The sequence below is a fragment of the Pleurodeles waltl genome, chromosome 1_2 (genome assembly GCF_031143425.1).
Source record: "Pleurodeles waltl isolate 20211129_DDA chromosome 1_2, aPleWal1.hap1.20221129, whole genome shotgun sequence".
Lineage (NCBI taxonomy): Eukaryota > Metazoa > Chordata > Amphibia > Caudata > Salamandridae > Pleurodeles > Pleurodeles waltl.
Genome location: NC_090437.1, coordinates 1,311,293,376 through 1,311,314,531, shown reverse-complemented (window position 1 = coordinate 1,311,314,531; position 21,156 = coordinate 1,311,293,376). Strand labels below are relative to the sequence as shown.

The 21,156-nt window shown below is 47.8% G+C and overlaps 1 protein-coding gene across 1 annotated transcript in view; it reads right to left on the bottom strand.

Annotated features, from left to right (window-relative positions):
- Positions 1–21,156, bottom strand: part of CCT7 (chaperonin containing TCP1 subunit 7) — a 149,517-nt gene that overhangs the window by 92,328 nt on the left and 36,033 nt on the right. Inside the window, exons 5-6 of the mRNA XM_069205603.1 lie at positions 14,583–14,635; positions 14,244–14,415 (exon numbers count right to left, since the gene is read on the bottom strand). Of these exons, the coding sequence (XP_069061704.1) occupies positions 14,244–14,415; positions 14,583–14,635 (225 nt within the window). The remainder of the gene's footprint in view (positions 1–14,243; positions 14,416–14,582; positions 14,636–21,156) is intronic.

Genomic DNA, 21,156 nt, shown 5'->3' with positions numbered 1-21,156 from the left:
GTCGCTTCTCCAGTGAAAGTCCGGTCCTTCAGGTCCTGGGGGCTGCGGGTGCAGGGTCTCTCCCAGGCGTCGGGACTTTAGGTTCAAAGAGTCGCGGTCAGGGGAAGCCTCGGGATTCCCTCTGCAGGCGGCGCTGTGGGGGCTCAGGGGGGACAGGTTTTTGTACTCACAGTCTTAGAGTAGTCCTGGGGTCCCTCCTGAGGTGTTGGATCGCCACCAGCCGAGTCGGGGTCGCCGGGTGCAGTGTTGCAAGTCTCACGCTTCTTGCGGGGAGCTTGCAGGGATCTTTAAAGTTGCTGGAAACAAAGTTGCAGCTTTTCTTGGAGCAGGTCCGCTGTCCTCGGGAGTTTCTTGTCTTTTCGAAGCAGGGGCAGTCCTCAGAGGATGTCGAGGTCGCTGGTCCCTTCGGAAGGCGTCGCTGGAGCAGGATCTTTGGAAGGCAGGAGACAGGCCGGTGAGTTTCTGGAGCCAAGGCAGTTGTCGTCTTCTGGTCTTCCGCTGCAGGGGTTTTCAGCTGGGCAGTCCTTCTTCTTGTTGCAGGAATCTAATTTTCTAGGGTTCAGGGTAGCCCTTAAACACCAAACCTAAGGGCGTGTTTAGGTCTGGGGGGTCAGTAGCCAATGGCTACTAGCCCTGAGGGTGGGCACACCCCCTTTGTGCCTCCTCCCAAGGGGAGGGGGTCACAATCCTAACCCTATTGGGGGAATCCTCCATCTGCAAGATGGAGGATTTCCAAAAGTTAGAGTCACCTCAGCTCAGGACACCTTAGGGGCTGTCCTGACTGGCCAGTGACTCCTCCTTGTTATTCTCACTATCTTCTCCGGCCTTGCCGCCAAAAGTGGGGCCTGGCCGGAGGGGGCGGGCAACTCCACTAGCTGGAGTGTCCTGCTGGGTTGGCACAAAGGAGGTGAGCCTTTGAGGCTCACCGCCAGGTGTGACAATTCCTGCCTGGGAGAGGTGCCAGCATCTCCACCCAGTGCAGGCTTTGTTACTGGCCTCAGAGTGACAAAGGCACTCTCCCCATGGGGCCAGCAACATGTCTCGGTTTGTGGCAGGCTGCTAAAACTAGTCAGCCTACACAGATAGTCGGTTAAGTTTCAGGGGGCACCTCTAAGGTGCCCTCTGTGGTGTATTTTACAATAAAATGTACACTGGCATCAGTGTGCATTTATTGTGCTGAGAAGTTTGATACCAAACTTCCCAGTTTTCAGTGTAGCCATTATGGTGCTGTGGAGTTCGTGTTTGACAGACTCCCAGACCATATACTCTTATGGCTACCCTGCACTTACAATGTCTAAGGTTTTATTTAGACACTGTAGGGGCACCATGCTCATGCACTGGTACCCTCACCTATGGTATAGTGCACCCTGCCTTAGGGCTGTAAGGCCTGCTAGAGGGGTGTCTTACCTATACTGCATAGGCAGTGAGAGGCTGGCATGGCACCCTGAGGGGAGTGCCATGTCGACTTACTCGTTTTGTCCTCACTAGCACACACAAGCTGGCAAGCAGTGTGTCTGTGCTGAGTGAGAGGTCTCCAGGGTGGCATAAGACATGCTGCAGCCCTTAGAGACCTTCCTTGGCATCAGGGCCCTTGGTACTAGAAGTACCAGTTACAAGGGACTTATCTGGATGCCAGGGTCTGCCAATTGTGGATACAAAAGTACAGGTTAGGGAAAGAACACTGGTGCTGGGGCCTGGTTAGCAGGCCTCAGCACACTTTCAATTGTAAACATAGCATCAGCAAAGGCAAAAAGTCAGGGGGCAACCATGCCAAGGAGGCATTTCCTTACAATATATATATATATATTGTAGGAAGTTGGCTCTGTATGTGCTATTTCAAAGTAAGGAATAGCATGCACAGAGTCCAAGGGTTCCCCTTAGAGGTAAGATAGTGGCAAAAAGAGATAATACTAATGCTCTATTTTGTGGTAGTGTGGTCGAGCAGTAGGCTTATCCAAGGAGTAGTGTTAAGCATTTGTTGTACATACACATAGACAATAAATGAGGTACACACACTCAGAGACAAATCCAGCCAATAGGTTTTGTATAGAAAAATATATTTTCTTAGTTTATTTTAAGAACCACAGGTTCAAATTTTACATGTAATAGCTCTTTTGAAAGGTATTGCAGGTAAGTACTCTAGGAACTTTGAATCATTACTTTAGCATGTATACTTTTTACATAAAACACAATAAGCGGTTTTAAAAGTGGACACTTAGTGCAATTTTCACAGTTCCTGGGGGAGGTAAGTTATTGTTAGTTTCAACAGGTAAGTAAGGCACTTACAGGTTTCAGTTTTTGGTCCAAGGTAGCCCACCGTTGGGGGTTCAGAGCAACCCCAAAGTTATCACACCAGCAGCTCAGGGCCGGTCAGGTGCAAAGGTCAAAGAGGTGCCCAAAACACATAGGCTATAATGGAGAGAAGGGGGTGCCCCGGTTCCAGTCTGCCAGCAGGTAAGTACCCGCGTCTTCGGAGGGCAGACCAGGGGGGTTTTGTAGGGCACCGGGGGGGGGACACAAAGTAGCACAGAAAGTACACCCTCAGCAGCGCGGGGGTGGCCGGGTGCAGTGTGCAAACACGCGTCGGGTTTCCTTCAGTTTTCAATGGGAGACCAAGGGGTCTCTTCAGCGATGCAGGCAGGCAAGGGGGGGGGCTCCTCGGGGTAGCCACCACCTGGGCAAGGGAGAGGGCCTCCTGGGGGTCACTCCTGCACAGAAGTTACGTTTCTTTAGGGGCTGGGGGTGCAGGGTCTTTTCCAGCCGTCGGGGAAATGGAGTTCAGACAGTCGCGGTCAGGGGGAGCCTGGGGATTCCCTCTGCAGGCGTCGCTGTGGGGGCTCAGGGGGGACAATGAAAATGTCACTTACCCAGTGTACATCTGTTCATGGCATCAGTCCCAGTAGATTCGCATGTTTTGCAATAGCTCGCCATCTGGTGTTGGGCCGGAGTGTTACAAGTTGTTTTTCTTCGAAGAAGTCTTTCGAGTCACGGGACCGAGTGACTCCTCCTTTTGTCTCCATTGCGCATGGGCGTCGACTCCATCTTCGATTGTTTTTCCCCGCAGAGGGTGAGGTAGGAGTTGAATTGTAGTAATAGTGCCCATGCAATGGAGTGACTAAGTATGCACTTATTTAAGGTTGAGATGATACATATATAAATAATTGAAGGTAACTTCCAAACTGCTACAGGCTCCCGGGGAGGCGGGTGGGCACATGCGAATCTACTGCGACTGATGCCACGAACAGATGTACACTGGGTAAGTGACATTTTCAGTTCGATGGCATCTGTCGCTGTAGATACGCATGTTTTGCATAGACTAGTAAGCAGTTATCTCCCCAAAAGCGGTGGATCAGCCTGTAGGAGTGGAAGTAGTCTGAAATAATGTTCTTAATACAGCTTGACCTACTGTGGCTTGTTGTGCGGATAACACGTCTACACAGTAGTGCTTGGTGAATGTGTGAGGCGTAGACCATGAGGCTGCCTTACATATTTCTTGCATTGGGATGTTTCCTAGAAAGGCCATGGAAGCACCTTTCTTTCTGGTTGAGTGTGCCCTTGGTGTAATGGGCAGCTGTCGTTTAGCTTTAAGGTAGCAGATTTGGATGCATTTAACTATCCATCTGGCTATACCTTGTTTTGATATTGGGTTTCCTGCATGAGGTTTTTGAAATGCAATAAATAGTTGTTTAGTCTTTCTGATGTTTTTCGTTCTGTCAATGTAATACATCAATGCTCTTTTGACATCTAATGTATGTAGTGCCCTTTCAGCTACGGTACCTGGCTGTGGAAAGAACACTGGAAGTTCCACTGTTTGATTTAGATGGAACGGTGAAATAACCTTTGGCAAAAATTTAGGATTGGTCCTTAGGACGACCTTATTCTTGTGTAGTTGTATAAAAGGTTCCTGTAAGGAAATGCCTCCTTGGCATGGTTGCCCCCTGACTTTTTGCCTTTGCTGATGCTATGTTTACAATTGAAAGTGTGCTGAGGCCTGCTAACCAGGCCCCAGCACCAGTGTTCTTTCCCTAACCTGTACTTTTGTATCCACAATTGGCAGACCCTGGCATCCAGATAAGTCCCTTGTAACTGGTACTTCTAGTACCAAGGGCCCTGATGCCAAGGAAGGTCTCTAAGGGCTGCAGCATGTCTTATGCCACCCTGGAGACCTCTCACTCAGCACAGACACTCTGCTTGCCAGCTTGTGTGTGCTAGTGAGGACAAAACGAGTAAGTCGACATGGCACTCCCCTCAGGGTGCCATGCCAGCCTCTCACTGCCTATGCAGTATAGGTAAGACACCCCTCTAGCAGGCCTTACAGCCCTAAGGCAGGGTGCACTATACCATAGGTGAGGGTACCAGTGCATGAGCATGGTACCCCTACAGTGTCTAAACAAAACCTTAGACATTGTAAGTGCAGGGTAGCCATAAGAGTATATGGTCTGGGAGTCCGTCAAACACGAACTCCACAGCACCATAATGGCTACACTGAAAACTGGGAAGTTTGGTATCAAACTTCTCAGCACAATAAATGCACACTGATGCCAGTGTACATTTTATTGTAAAATACACCCCAGAGGGCACCTTAGAGGTGCCCCCTGAAACTTAACCGACTATCTGTGTAGGCTGACTAGTTTTAGCAGCCTGCCACAAACCGAGACATGTTGCTGGCCCCATGGGGAGAGTGCCTTTGTCACTCTGAGGCCAGTAACAAAGCCTGCACTGGGTGGAGATGCTAACACCTCCCCCAGGCAGGAATTGTCACACCTGGCGGTGAGCCTCAAAGGCTCACCTCCTTTGTGCCAACCCAGCAGGACACTCCAGCTAGTGGAGTTGCCCGCCCCCTCCGGCCAGGCCCCACTTTTGGCGGCAAGGCCGGAGAAAATAATGAGAAAAACAAGGAGGAGTCACTGGCCAGTCAGGACAGCCCCTAAGGTGTCCTGAGCTGAAGTGACTCTAACTTTTAGAAATCCTCCATCTTGCAGATGGAGGATTCCCCCAATAGGGTTAGGATTGTGACCCCCTCCCCTTGGGAGGAGGCACAAAGAGGGTGTACCCACCCTCAGGGCTAGTAGCCATTGGCTACTAACCCCCCAGACCTAAACACGCCCTTAAATTTAGTATTTAAGGGCTACCCTGAACCCTAGAAAATTAGATTCCTGCAACTACAAGAAGAAGGACTGCCTAGCTGAAAACCCCTGCAGAGGAAGACCAGAAGACGACAACTGCCTTGGCTCCAGAAACTCACCGGCCTGTCTCCTGCCTTCCAAAGATCCTGCTCCAGCGACGCCTTCCAAAGGGACCAGCGACCTCGACATCCTCTGAGGACTGCCCCTGCTTCGAAAAGACAAGAAACTCCCGAGGACAGCGGACCTGCTCCAAGAAAAGCTGCAACTTTGTTTCCAGCAGCTTTAAAGAACCCTGCAAGCTCCCCGCAAGAAGCGTGAGACTTGCAACACTGCACCCGGCGACCCCGACTCGGCTGGTGGCGATCCAACACCTCAGGAGGGACCCCAGGACTACTCTAAGACTGTGAGTACCAAAACCTGTCCCCCCTGAGCCCCCACAGCGCCGCCTGCAGAGGGAATCCCGAGGCTTCCCCTGACCGCGACTCTTTGAATCCTAAGTCCCGACACCTGGGAGAGACCCTGCACCCGCAGCCCCCAGGACCTGAAGGACCGGACTTTCACTGGAGGAGTGACCCCCAGGAGTCCCTCTCCCTTGCCCAAGTGGAGGTTTCCCCGAGGAACCCCCCCCTTGCCTGCCTGCAGCGCTGAAGAGATCCCGAGATCTCTCATAGACTAACATTGCGAACCCGACGCCTGTTTCTACACTGCACCCGGCCGCCCCCGCGCTGCTGAGGGTGAAATTTCTGTGTGGGCTTGTGTCCCCCCCGGTGCCCTACAAAACCCCCCTGGTCTGCCCTCCGAAGACGCGGGTACTTACCTGCAAGCAGACCGGAACCGGGGCACCCCCTTCTCTCCATTCTAGCCTATGCGTTTTGGGCACCACTTTGAACTCTGCACCTGACCGGCCCTGAGCTGCTGGTGTGGTGACTTTGGGGTTGCTCTGAACCCCCAACGGTGGGCTACCTTGGACCAAGAACTAAGCCCTGTAAGTGTCTTACTTACCTGGTTAACCTAACAAATACTTACCTCCCCTAGGAACTGTGAAAATTGCACTGTGTCCACTTTTAAAACAGCTATTTGTGAATAACTTGAAAAGTATACATGCAATTTTGATGATTTGAAGTTCCTAAAGTACTTACCTGCAATACCTTTCGAATGAGATATTACATGTAGAATTTGAACCTGTGGTTCTTAAAATAAACTAAGAAAAGATATTTTTCTATACAAAAACCTATTGGCTGGATTTGTCTCTGAGTGTGTGTACCTCATTTATTGTCTATGTGTATGTACAACAAATGCTTAACACTACTCCTTGGATAAGCCTACTGCTCGACCACACTACCACAAAATAGAGCATTAGTATTATCTATTTTTACTACTATTTTACCTCTAAGGGGAACCCTTGGACTCTGTGCATGCTATTCCTTACTTTGAAATAGCACATACAGAGCCAACTTCCTACAGTTCCTGTATTGTAAACGCCTGAATCTCGCTTACTCGTCTTAGGGAAGTAATGGCGATGAGAAATGCCACCTTCCAGGTTAGGAACTGTATGTCGCAGGAGTGCATGGGTTCAAAAGGTGGACCCATAAGTCTAGTTAGGACAACATTTAGGTTCCATGAAGGAACAGGTGGTGTTCTTGGTGGTATAATTCTTCTAAGGCCCTCCATGAATGCTTTAATGACTGGTATCTTATATAGGGAAGTTGAATAGGTAGTCTGCAGGTATGCAGATATTGCTGCAAGGTGTATTTAATGGAAGAGAAAGCCAGGTTAGATTTTTGTAAGTGAAGCAAGTAACCCACTACATGTTCTGGAGTTGTGTGTAATGGTTGTATTTGATTAATATGGCAGTAGCAAACAAACCTCTTCCATTTACTTGCATAGCAGTGCCTGGTGGATGGCCTTCTGGCTTGTTTTATGACTTCCATACATTCTTGTGTAAGTTGTAAGTGCCCGAATTCTAGGATTTCAGGAGCCAGATTGCTAGATTCAGCGATGCTGGATCTGGGTGTCTGATCTTTTGGTTGTGCTGTGTCAACAGATCTGGCCTGTTGGGCAATTTGATGCAGGGTACTACTGATAGGTCTAGCAGCGTTGTGTACCAGGGTTGCCTTGCCCAAGTTGGTGCTATCAATATGAGTTTGAGTTTGTTTTGACTGAGTTTGTTTACCAGGTAAGGAAGGAGAGGGAGAGGAGGAAAAGCGTAAGCAAATATCCCTGACCAGTTCATCCATAGGGCATTGCCTTGGGACTGTTTGTGTGGGTATCTGGATGCGAAGTTTTGGCATTTTGCGTTCTCCCTTGTCGCAAACAAGTCTATCTGAGGTGTTCCCCAGAGTTTGAAATAAGTGTTCAGAATTTGGGGGTGAATTTCCCATTCGTGGACCTGTTGGTGATCTCGAGAGAGATTGTCTGCGAGTTGATTTTGGAGCCCTGGTATAAATTGTGCTATTAGGCGAATTTGGTTGTGAATTGCCCAACGCCAAATCTTTTGTGCTAGCAGGCTTAACTGCGTGGAGTGCGTCCCCCCTTGCTTGTTTAGATAATACATTGTTGTCATGTTGTCTGTTTTGACGAGAATGAATTTGTGAACTATTATTGGTTGGAAAGCTTTTAGTGCTTGAAAAACTGCTCGAAGTACTAGGTGATTTATATGCAGTTTTGTTTGATGTAAGTTCCATTGTCCTTGTATGCTGTGTTGATCGAGGTGTGCTCCCCACCCTGTCATGGAAGCATCTGTTATTACGTATTGTGGCACTGGGTCTTGGAAAGGCCGCCCTTTGTTTAAATTTATGTTGTTCCACCACAGAAGCGAGAGGTAAGTTTGGCGGTCTATTAACACCAGATCTAGAAGGTGACCCTGTGCTTGTGACCATTGTGATGCTAGGCACTGTTGTAAGGGCCTCATGTGCAGTCTTGCGTTTGGGACAATGGCTATGCATGAAGACATCATGCCTAGGAGTTGTAGTACCATCTTTGCGTGTATCCTTTGTGTTGGATACATGCGTTGTATGATGGTGTTGAAATTTCGAATTCTTTGTGGACTTGGAGTGGCTACTCCTTTTGATGTGTCTATTATGGCTCCCAGGTATTGTTGTACCTTGCACGGCAGAATTTTGGATTTTGTGAAATTGACGGTGAACCCTAGTTTGAAGAGGGTTTGTATGATATGATTTGTGTGATTTGAGCACTGTATTAACGAATGGGCCTTGATTAGCCAGTCGTCTAGATATGGGAACACATGTATTTGCTGCCTTCTTATGTGTGCAGCGACTACCGCTAGACATTTGGTAAAGACTCTTGGTGCGGTTGTTAATCCGAAAGGCAGTACCTTGAATTGGTAATGTATTCCCTTGAATACAAACCTTAGGTATTTCCTGTGCGATGGGTGTATTGGTATATGGAAATAAGCATCCTTGAGGTCTAAAGTTGCCATGTAGTCGTGTAGTTTTAGCAATGGCAATACTTCTTGTAGTGTGACCATGTGAAAGTGGTCTGATTTGATGAAAGTGTTCACTACTCTGAGGTCTAAGATTGGTCTCAGCGTTTTGTCCTTCTTTGGTATCAGAAAGTACAGTGAGTAAACTCCTGTGTTTATTTGTGTGTTTGGCACTAATTCGATTGCATTCTTTTGCAATAGTGCCTGCACTTCTATCTCCAGGAGATTGGAATGGTGTGTTGTCAAATTTTGTGCTTTTGGTGGTATGTTTGGAGGGAATTGTAGAAATTCTATGCAATAACCATGTTGGATAATTGCTAGAACCCAAGTGTCTGTAGTGATTTCCTCCCATGCTTTGTAATAATGACTTATTCTTCCCCCCACTGGTGTTGTGTGGAGGGGGTGAGTGACATGCGAGTCACTGTTTAGTAGTAGGGGTTTTGGGGCTCTGAAATCTTCCTCTATTTCTAGGGAATTGCCCTCCTCTATATTGTCCCCGAAAACCTCCTCTATACTGTCCCTGGTAACTGGACGGTGTTGCTTGTGAGGTGCTGGCTTGTGTGCTCTGACCCCGAAACCCCCCTCGAAAGGGTGTTTTACAGAATGTGCTGTAATTCCCTCTGCTCTGCGGGGAGTAGTGCGCGCCCATGGCTTTGGCAGTGTCCGTATCTTTTTTGAGTTTCTCAATCGCTGTGTCCACTTCTGGACCGAACAGTTCTTTTTCATTGTAGGAAGTTGGCTCTGTATGTGCTATTTCAAAGTAAGGAATAGCATGCACAGAGTCCAAGGGTTCCCCTTAGAGGTAAAATAGTGGTAAAAAGAGATAATACTAATGCTCTATTTTGTGGTAGTGTGGTCGAGCAGTAGGCTTATCCAAGGAGTAGTGTTAAGCATTTGTTGTACATACACATAGACAATAAATGAGGGACACACACTCAGAGACAAATCCAGCCAATAGGTTTTGTTATAGAAAAATATCTTTTCTTAGTTTATTTTAAGAACCACAGGTTCAAATTCTACATGTAATATCTCATTCGAAAGGTATTGCAGGTAAGTACTTTAGGAACTTTAAAGCATAAAAATTGCATGTATACTTTACAAGTTATTGACAAATAGCTGTTTTAAAAGTGGACACTTAGTGCAATTTTCACAGTTCCTAGGGGAGGTAAGTATTTGTTAGGTTAACCAGGTAAGTAAGACACTTACAGGGCTTAGTTCTTGGTCCAAGGTAGCCCACCGTTGGGGGTTCAGAGCAACCCCAAAGTCACCACACCAGCAGCTCAGGTGCAGAGTTCAAAGTGGTGCCCAAAACACATAGGCTAGAATGGAGAGAAGGGGGTGCCCCGGTTCCGGTCTGCTTGCAGGTAAGTACCCGCGTCTTCGGAGGGCAGACCAGGGGGTTTTTGTAGGGCACCGGGGGGGACACAAGTCCACACAGAGATTTCACCCTCAGCAGCGCGGGGGCGGCCGGGTGCAGTGTAGGAACGGGCGTCGGGTTCGCAATGTTAGTCTATGAGAGATCTCGGGATCTCTTCAGCGCTGCAGGCAGGCAAGGGGGGGATTCCTCGGGGAAACCTCCACTTGGGCAAGGGAGAGGGACTCCTGGGGGTCACTTCTCCAGTGAAAGTCCGGTCCTTCAGGTCCTGGGGGCTGCGGGTGCAGGGTCTCTCCCAGGCGTCGGGACTTTAGGTTCAAAGAGTCGCGGTCAGGGGAAGCCTCGGGATTCCCTCTGCAGGCGGCGCTGTGGGGGCTCAGGGGGGACAGGTTTTGGTACTCACAGTATCAGAGTAGTCCTGGGGTCCCTCCTGAGGTGTTGGATCGCCACCAGCCGAGTCGGGGTCGCCCGGTGCAGTGTTGCAAGTCTCACGCTTCTTGCGGGGAGCTTGCAGGGTTCTTTAAAGCTGCTGGAAACAAAGTTGCAGCTTTTCTTGGAGCAGGTCCGCTGTCCTCGGGAGTTTCTTGTCTTTTCGAAGCAGGGGCAGTCCTCAGAGGATGTCGAGGTCGCTGGTCCCTTTGGAAGGCGTCGCTGGAGCAGGATCTTTGGAAGGCAGGAGACAGGCCGGTGAGTTTCTGGAGCCAAGGCAGTTGTCGTCTTCTGGTCTTCCTCTGCAGGGGTTTTCAGCTAGGCAGTCCTTCTTGTAGTTGCAGGAATCTGATTTTCTAGGGTTCAGGGTAGCCCTTAAATACTAAATTTAAGGGCGTGTTTAGGTCTGGGGGGTTAGTAGCCAATGGCTACTAGCCCTGAGGGTGGGTACACCCTCTTTGTGCCTCCTCCCAAGGGGAGGGGGTCACAATCCTAACCCTATTGGGGGAATCCTCCATCTGCAAGATGGAGGATTTCTAAAAGTTAGAGTCACTTCAGCTCAGGACACCTTAGGGGCTGTCCTGACTGGCCAGTGACTTCTCCTTGTTGCTTTCTTTGTTCCCTCCAGCCTTGCCGCCAAAAGTGGGGGCCGTGGCCGGAGGGGGCGGGCAACTCCACTAAGCTGGAGTGCCCTGCTGGGCTGTGACAAAGGGGTGAGCCTTTGAGGCTCACCGCCAGGTGTTACAGCTCCTGCCTGGGGGAGGTGTTAGCATCTCCACCCAGTGCAGGCTTTGTTACTGGCCTCAGAGTGACAAAGGCACTCTCCCCATGGGGCCAGCAACATGTCTCTAGTGTGGCAGGCTGCTGGAACTAGTCAGCCTACACAGATAGTCGGTTAAGTTTCAGGGGGCACCTCTAAGGTGCCCTCTGGGGTGTATTTTGCAATAAAATGTACACTGGCATCAGTGTGCATTTATTGTGCTGAAAAGTTTGATACCAAACTTCCCAGTTTTCAGTGTAGCCATTATGGTGCTGTGGAGTTCGTGTTTGACAAACTCCCAGACCATATACTCTTATGGCTACCCTGCACTTACAATGTCTAAGGTTTTGTTTAGACACTGTAGGGGTACCATGCTCATGCACTGGTACCCTCACCTATGGTATAGTGCACCCTGCCTTAGGGCTGTAAGGCCTGCTAGAGGGATGACTGACCTATACTTGCATAGGCAGTGAGAGGCTGGCATGGCACCCTGAGGGGAGTGCCATGTCGACTTACTCGTTTTGTTCTCACTAGCACACACAAGCTGGCAAGCAGTGTGTCTGTGCTGAGTGAGAGGTCTCCAGGGTGGCATAAGACATGCTGCAGCCCTTAGAGACCTTCCTTGGCATCAGGGCCCTTGGTACTAGAAGTACCAGTTACAAGGGACTTATCTGGATGCCAGGGTCTGCCAATTGTGGATACAAAAGTATAGGCTAGGGAAAGAACACTGGTGCTGGGGCCTGGTTAGCAGGCCTCAGCACACTTTCAATTGTAAACATAGCATCAGCAAAGGCAAAAAGTCAGGGGGCAACCATGCCAAGGAGGCATTTCCTTACAGCTACCCTGCACTTACAATGTCGAAGGTTTTGCTTAGACACTGTAGGGGCACAGTGCTCATGCACTGGTACCCTCACCTATGGTATAGTGCACCCTGCCTTAGGGCTGTAAGGCCTGCTAGAGGGGTGTCTTACCTATACTGCATAGGCAGTGAGAGGCTGGCAAGGCACCCTGAGGGGAGTGCCATGTCGACTTACTCATTTTGTTCTCACTAGCACACACAAGCTGGCAAGCAGTGGCAAGCACTCTACACAGGCATACCAACCAAAGACATCAAACGCCTCCAACGTATCCAAAATGCCTCCGCCCGACTGATCCTCAACATACCTCGCCGAAGTCACATCTCCCCTCACCTAAAGGAACTCCACTGGCTCCCGGTAGACAAGAGGATAACCTTCAAACTCCTGACCCACGCTCACAAGGCACTTCACAACACCGGACCCTCCTACCTCAACACCAGACTCAACTTCTACACTCCAACACGTCAACTCCGATCCGCCAACCTCGCCCTCGTACCCCGAATTCAGCGCAAGACATCCGGCGGCAGATCCTTCTCCTTCCTCGCCGCCAAGACCTGGAACTCTCTCCCCACATCTCTTCGCCAGACCCAGGACCTCCTCACATTCAGAAGGCTCCTCAAGACCTGGCTCTTCGACCGCTAATCCAGCAGCGCTCCCCCCCCCCCCCCCCCCCCTCAGCGCCTCGAAACCCTGACGGGTACATAGCGCGCTTTATAAATACCATGATTGATTGATTGAGTGAGGGGTCTCCAGGGTGGCATAATACATGCTGCAGCCCTTAGAGACCTTCCCTGGCATCAGGGCCCTTGGTACCAGATACAAGGGACTTATCTGGATGCCAGGGTGTGCCAATTGTGGAATCAAAAGTACAGGTTAGGGAAAGAACACTGGTGCTGGGGCCTGGTTAGCAGGCCTCAGCACACTTTCAATTCAAAACATAGCATCAGCAAAGGCAAAAAGTCAGGGGGTAACCATGCCAAGGAGGCATTTCCATATATATATATATATATATATATATATACATATATATACACACACACACACACACACACACACACACACTGGTTGCTAACGAAACACTGCATCTTAATGAATGAACTGTTGCTGTGATAATAGCCCACATCACACTGTTCCAGCAAACTAAGACTCATGTTGGATGGGGTGAAATTAACTTAGGCTGAACGCAGGCAAGAAATGCAGGCAAGACAAAGATCCTCATAGTTAATGGTCACTGGTTGAAAGCTCAGCAGTCAGCAGAGAAGTGCCCTATACCAGGTGCTCCCATGTAGGTAAAGAGCTGAGGAGTCAAGATCAACTGTTAACTTGTTTTGCAGCCCATGTCTTCCGTTTTATGGTCCTACGATAACATCAGTGTTTAAAAAAAGATTGCCTCCTCGGTTCTTGCTGGACTGTAGGCATATGCCACTCTTGGGTGCGATAGGTCATCGCCTCTAGTGTGCTAATTCCTATTCGTTCTGGAGTTGCAACTGTTTTTATTACAGTTGTACAAGATACAGCACCTTGACTGCTTGTGGGGGAACTAACCTTGCAAATGCTAACCTAGGGTTCAAATCCAGGCCCTCTGTACTGTGGATAAGGCATTAATAGGCCATTCCCCAGCATTATTACTAGAGGTCCCCAAAGAATGTCTAATCAGGACTCTTCGCTCTTCTTCAGAGAATCTTTTGACGGTCAAATGATGGCGTAACCAAAGGACCAGAGGCCATGGTTATACATACTTAAAGCGCACTGCGATGTAATACTCTGTTGGCTGCATTGAGTCTTGAAATATAATTCACTTAAGTTTAAAACACGGCTTTTCTGTCAGGCTTATTTTATATAACCCAGTTTCAGCAGATCCATTTTGGTTTTGCCACTGCTTGCACAAACACCACAGCTACAGACATCTGATGAAAGCGAGTGTGATAAGTGGTTTATTAAATAACTGTCAGTGAGTCACAAAAGATACTACGGACATTTACCAAACAACCTCACCATGTTATTCCCATCATTCAGCCACCAATGTCGGCATTCCAGAGGATGTTCTTTGTCAGTCCACTAAAGTACAAAAACTCCTGTATCTTCACTGATCTAACTATTGCCAGAAAAAATATACAGCACCTAGAAAGGGTGATGTTCTGCAAATCAAGCTTAACTGCTCAACCACAGAGGTGATTGCATGAGACTTCACTGAACTCCCTAACCCTCTCAGGCACTCATGTTCTAGCACTGCACTAGAAAGTATCACACTCACTTCCAAAGCACCACCTTGAACCTTCTTGATGCCAATCATTTTGAGCTGAAGCAAATCATCCAGCATCATGACCGCCTCTACCACCATCTTGGAAAAAAAGTCCTTCTGCTGGGCAATCATCTTGGAACTCAGGGCGGTCGCTGCACACTTCTCCAACAAATGGCGCTGCTCCCTGGAAACAAACAATATCCTAAGACCCTGGTTTTGGAAGTATTTCAAGATATGTGCTTCATGAGGATTAAAACAGGAATGCAAATTGTATTTATTGGAGTAGAATTTTAACATTGGCTACACAAAGCACATCACACTAGGAAAGAAGGATGAAGACAGAAAACCTACATTTTATCTTCTTTCTTCACAGTTACAGCAATCTCCTTGATTTTATCCACAGCCTGGAAATTGAATTAAAACAGGCTTTCATTATCAAGATCTACAAAACATCATCTAAGCTAGACCAACCCATCCCAACCATACGAAGATATATAAAACAATTATAGCATCAGCAGCATAGAGCATTTAGGAACGTTTCATCAAAATATTTCAGGTATGTACTTTTACAAGTATCATGAAGGAGGGGAGTGAACATGCAAACTGCCTACTGAAGATGAAAACTGGGTTGGAACCATGTGCATCAAAGGACAAATCAAACAGACCAAGAATGACTGCACATTCTGTCCTCAAACCGTGACATAATTTTACCAGGTTAGCACTAGATAGAGCAGTAACATTCATTAAAATTAATAATTCACTGTGTATAAGGGTCAAAAGGATCAGAGGCTTAGGTAGAATTGAAAATGTCACTTACCCAGTGTACATCTGTTCGTGGCATCAGTCGCTGTAGATTCGCATGTTTTGCATAGCTCGCCATCTGGTGTTGGGCCGGAGTGTTACAAGTTGTTTTTCTTCGAAGAAGTCTTTCGAGTCACGGGACCGAGTGACTCCTCCTTTTGTCTCCATTGCGCATGGGCGTCGACTCCATCTTCGATTGTTTTTCCCCGCAGAGGGTGAGGTAGGAGTTGAATTGTAGTAATAGTGCCCATGCAATGGAGTGACTAAGTATGTACCTATTTAAGGTTGAGATGATACATATACAAATAGTTGAAGGTAACTTCCAAACTGCTACAGGCTCCCGGGGAGGCGGGTGGGCACATGCGAATCTACAGCGACTGATGCCACGAACAGATGTACACTGGGTAAGTGACATTTTCAGTTCGATGGCATCTGTCGCTGTAGATACGCATGTTTTGCATAGACTAGTAAGCAGTTATCTCCCCAAAAGCGGTGGCTCAGCCTGTAGGAGTTGAAGTAGTTTGAAATAATGTTCTTAATACGGCTTGACCTACTGTGGCTTGTTGTGCGGATAACACGTCTACACAGTAGTGCTTGGTGAATGTGTGAGGCGTAGACCATGTGGCTGCCTTACATATTTCTTGCATTGGGAGGTTTCCTAGAAAGGCCATGGTAGCACCTTTCTTTCTGGTTGAGTGTGCCCTTGGTGTAATGGGCAGCTGTCGTTTAGCTTTAAGGTAGCAGATTTGGATGCATTTAACTATCCATCTGGCTATACCTTGTTTTGATATTGGGTTTCCTGCAGGAGGTTTTTGAAATGCAATAAATAGTTGTTTAGTCTTTCTGATGTTCTTTGTTCTGTCAATGTAATACATTAATGCTCTTTTGACATCTAATGTATGTAGTGCCCTTTCAGCTACGGTATCTGGCTGTGGAAAGAACACTGGAAGTTCCACTGTTTGATTTAGATGGAACGGTGAAATAACCTTTGGCAAAAATTTAGGATTAGTCCTTAGGACGACCTTATTCTTGTGTAGTTGTATAAAAGGTTCTTGTATTGTAAACACCTGAATCTCGCTTACTCTTCTTAGGGAAGTAATGGCGATGAGAAATGCAACCTTCCAGGTTAGGAACTGTATTTCGCAGGAGTGCATGGGTTCAAAAGGTGGACCCATAAGTCTAGTTAGGACAACATTTAGGTTCCATGAAGGAACAGGTGGTGTTCTTGGTGGTATAATTCTCCTAAGGCCCTCCATGAATGCTTTAATGACTGGTATCTTATATAGGGAAGTTGAATAGGTAGTCTGCAGGTATGCAGATATTGCTGCAAGGTGTATTTTAATGGAAGAGAAAGCCAGGTTAGATTTTTGTAAGTGAAGCAAGTAACCCACTACATGTTCTGGAGTTGTGTGTAATGGTTGTATTTGATTAATATGGCAGTAGCAAACAAACCTCTTCCATTTACTTGCATAGCAGTGCCTGGTGGATGGCCTTCTTGCTTGTTTTATGACTTCCATACATTCTTGGGTAAGTTGTAAGTGTCCGAATTCTAGGATTTCAGGAGCCAGATTGCTAGATTCAGCGATGCTGGATCTGGGTGTCTGATCTTTTGGTTGTGCTGTGTCAACAGATCTGGCCTGTTGGGCAATTTGATGCAGGGTACCACTGATAGGTCTAGCAGCGTTGTGTACCAGGGTTGCCTTGCCCAAGTTGGTGCTATCAATATGAGTTTGAGTTTGCTTTGACTGAGTTTGTTTACCAGGTAAGGAAGGAGAGGGAGAGGAGGAAAAGCGTAAGCAAATATCCCTGACCAGTTCATCCATAGGGCATTGCCTTGGGACTGTTTGTGTGGGTATCTGGATGCGAAGTTTTGGCATTTTGCGTTCTCCTTCGTCGCAAACAAGTCTGAGGTGTTCCCCAGAGTTTGAAATAGGTGTTCAGAATTTGGGGGTGAATTTCCCATTCGTGGACCTGTTGGTAATCGAGAGAGATTGTCTGCGAGTTGATTTTGGATCCCTGGTATAAATTGTGCTATTAGGCGAATTTGGTTGTGAATTGCCCAACGCCAAATTGTTTGTGCTAGCAGGCTTAACTGCGTGGAGTGCGTCCCCCCTTGCTTGTTTAGATAATACATTGTTGTCATGTTGTCTGCCTTGACGAGAAAGTATTTGTGAACTATTATTGGTTGGAAAGCTTTTAGTGCTTGAAAAACTGCTAGAAGTTCTAGGTGATTTATATGCAGTTTTGTTTGATGTACGTTCCATTGTCCTTGTATGCTGTGTTGATCGAGGTGTGCTCCCCACCCTGTCATGGAAGCATCTGTTATTACGTATTGTGGCACTGGGTCTTGGAAAGGCCGCCCTTTGTTTAAATTTATGTTGTTCCACCACAGAAGCGAGAGGTAAGTTTGGCGGTCTATTAACACCATATCTAGAAGATGACCCTGTGCTTGAGACCACTGTGATGCTAGGCACTGTTGTAAGGGCCTCATGTGCAGTCTTGCGTTTGGGACAATGGCTATGCATGAAGACATCATGCCTAGGAGTTGTAATACCATCTTTGCTTGTATCTTTTGTGTTGGATACATGCGTTGTATGATGGTGTTGAAATTTTGAATTCTTTGGGGACTTGGAGTGGCTACTCCTTTTGTTGTGTCTATTATGGCTCCTAAGTATTGTTGTACCTTGCACAGCAGAATGTTGGATTTTGTGAAGTTGACGGTGAACCCTAGTTTGAAGAGGGTTTGTATGATCTGATTTGTGTGATTTGAGCACTCTATTAACGAATGGGCCTTGATTAGCCAGTCGTCTAGATATGGGAACACATGTATTTGCTGCCTTCTGATGTGTGCAGCGACTACCGCTAGACATTTGGTAAAGACTCTTGGTGCGGTTGTTAATCCGAAAGGCAGTACCTTGAATTGGTAATGTATTCCTTTGAATACAAACCTTAGGTATTTCCTGTGCGATGGGTGTATTGGTATATGGAAATACGCGTCCTTGAGGTCTAAAGTTGACATGTAGTCGTGTAGTTTTAGCAATGGTAATACTTCTTGTAGTGTGACCATGTGAAAATGGTCTGATTTGATGAATGTGTTCACTATTCTGAGGTCTAGGATTGGTCTCAGCGTTTTGTCCTTCTTTGGTATCAGAAAGTACAGTGAGTAAACTCCTGTGTTTATTTGTGTGTTTGGCACTAATTCGATTGCATTCTTTTGCAATAGTGCCTGCACTTCTATCTCCAGGAGATTGGAATGATGTTTTGTCAAATTTTGTGCTTTTGGTGGTATGTTTGGAGGGAATTGTAGAAATTCTATGCAATAACCATGTTGGATAATTGCTAGAACCCAAGTGTCTGTAGTGATTTCCTCCCATGCTTTGTAATAATGACTTATTCTTCCCCCCACTGGTGTTGTGTGGAGGGGATGAGTAACATGTGAGTCACTGCTTAGTAGTAGGGGTTTTGGGGCTTTGAAATTTTCCTCTATTCCTAGGGAATTGCCCTCCTCTATATTGTCCCCGAAAACCTCCTCTGTACTGTCCCTGGTAACTGGACGGTGTTGCCTGTGAGGTGCTGGCTTGTGTGCTCTGACCCCGAAACCCCCCTCTAAAGGGTGTTTTACGGAATGTGCTGTAATTCCCTCTGCTCTGCGGGGAGTAGAGTGCGCCCATGGCTTTAGCAGTGTCCGTGTCTTTTTTGAGTTTCTCAATCGCTGTGTCCACTTCTGGACCGAACAGTTCTTTTTCGTTAAAAGGCACATTGAGAACTGCTTGCTGAATCTCCGGTTTAAATCCAGACGTTCGGAGCCATGCATGCCTTCTGATAGTTACAGATGTATTAATTGTCCGTGCAGCTGTATCTGCAGCGTCCATGGAGGAGCGGATTTGGTTGTTGGAAATGGTCTGTCCCTCCTCAACCACTTGTTTTGCCCTATTTTGTAGGTCCTTGGGCAGATGGTCAATGAGATGTTGCATCTCATCCCAATGGGCTCTGTCATAGCGCGCAAGTAGTGCCTGGGAGTTAGCGATGCGCCACTGGTTTGCAGCTTGTGCTGCGACTCTTACCAGCTGCATCGAACTTGCGGCTTTCTTTATCTGGGGGTGGTGCATCTCCAGATGTGTGGGAGTTGGCCCTTTTCCTAGCTGCTCCTACAACGACAAAGTCTGGTGGCAGCTGTGTAGTGATGAAAGCCGGGTCTGTAGGAGGCACCTTATACTTTTTTTCCACTCTTGGTGTGATTGCCCTACTTTTGACCGGCTCCTTAAAGATTTCTTTTGCGTGCCGGAGCATACCAGGGAGCACAGGGAGCATAGGCAGGCTTTTGGTAGGAGCTGTGGGTGGAGGAGAGTGTGTTGAATAAAAAGTCATCCTCGACCTGTTCTGAGTGGAGGCTTACATTGTGAAATTGTGCTGCTCTAGCCACCACTTGAGAATACGCAGTGCTGTCCTCTGGTGGAGATGGCTTCGTAGGGTATGCCTCCGGACTGTTATCTGACACTGGGGCGTCGTATAAGTCCCATGCGTCTTGATCTTGGTCACCCTGGCTCATGGTGGTGTGAGCTGGGGAATGTGATGGAGTTTGTGCTGGTGAGACGTTAATCACAGGTGGAGGAGAGGGTGGTGGGGTAACTTTTTTCACCACTTTTGTTTGTGGTGTTTGTTCAGTTTGGAACTCCAATCTTCTAATAGGGGGAAGGGTGCTTATTTTTCCTGTCCCCTGCTGTATGAAAATACGCTTTTGCGTATGGTCTACATCAGTTGAGTGTAGCTCTTCCTCAAACCTATGCTTTTGCATTTGGGAGGTTAGCGAGTGCTCTTCTGTATAAGAGCCTGAAACTGGGTCGGTTGCAGTTTGTTTTGGCACCGAAACCCTGTCTGCATCTTTTTTCGGCTCAGAGATGACTTTTCTTTTTCGGGTGCGAAACCTCTCGGCGTCGATCTTCTTCGGTGCCGCTGTCTCGGCGTCGAGCCGTGTCTACACCGGTATCTCGGTGTCGATGCTTGTCTCCAGCACTTTCTCGGTCCCGAGAAGGCTGCGTGCCGGTGTCTCGACCAGAGTCGGACGATCTCAGCACTGTTTGGGCCTTTTTCGGTGCCGACGGTCGGTCACCGAATTTATGGGTCGAGCCATGGCCTGGTGGCAGTGGCGTCCCCTGGGCCTTGTAAATCTTCTTCTGAGTGGTTTTCGACGTCTTACTCACGGGTTGTGTATCATCGAATCCTTCGGAGTCCGATTCTTGGATCGAAAAGGTTCCCTCCTCTTCTTGTTCCTCGAACTCCCGGTGGGCTGTCGGCGCGGACGCCATCTGAAGTCTTCTGGCTCGACGGTCTCGGAGTGTTTTTCGGGACCGGAACGCACGACAGGCCTCGTAGGTGTCTTCACTGTGCTCAGGTGACAGGCACAGGTTGCAGACCAAGTGTTGGTCTGTATAGGGGTATTTATTGTGGCATTTGGGACAGAAACGGAACGGGGTCCGTTCCATCGGCGTTCTTCTGCACGCGGTCGGGCCGACCAGGCCCCGACGGGGGATCGAAAAAATTACCCCGAAGGGCACCGGAGCACTTCGATCTTAGACGCGGTGTTGAATCTAACTACGCCGATCCCGAACGCAACAATACCGACGAAAATCTTCCGAAATTAGCTATCTTTCCGTTCCGAAACTCGGAGCGACAGGAACACGTCCGAACCCGATGGCGGAAAAAAAACAATCGAAGATGGAGTCGACGCCCATGCGCAATGGAGACAAAAGGAGGAGTCACTCGGTCCCGTGACTCGAAAGACTTCTTCGAAGAAAAACAACTTGTAACACTCCGGCCCAAAACCAGATGGCGAGCTATGCAAAACATGCGTATCTACAGCGACAGATGCCATCGAACATTTACTTTCAACTATACGTTTTTAAAGTCGAGTGAATCGTACAAGTTGGCACAGACGACTGAATCGATGACAACCTAAGATAGAATAAAGAGTGTGCAACCACTATTTTCGGGGAACTCACAGCAATTTGTACATCTTTTTTGTTTTAAAAGCATAAGCACTGGGAGGAAAGCTTGCTTCTGTAGAATGTATGTAAGGGTCTGTATAGATAGTCACTGACTATATTGATAAAGGTCATTCACAGCA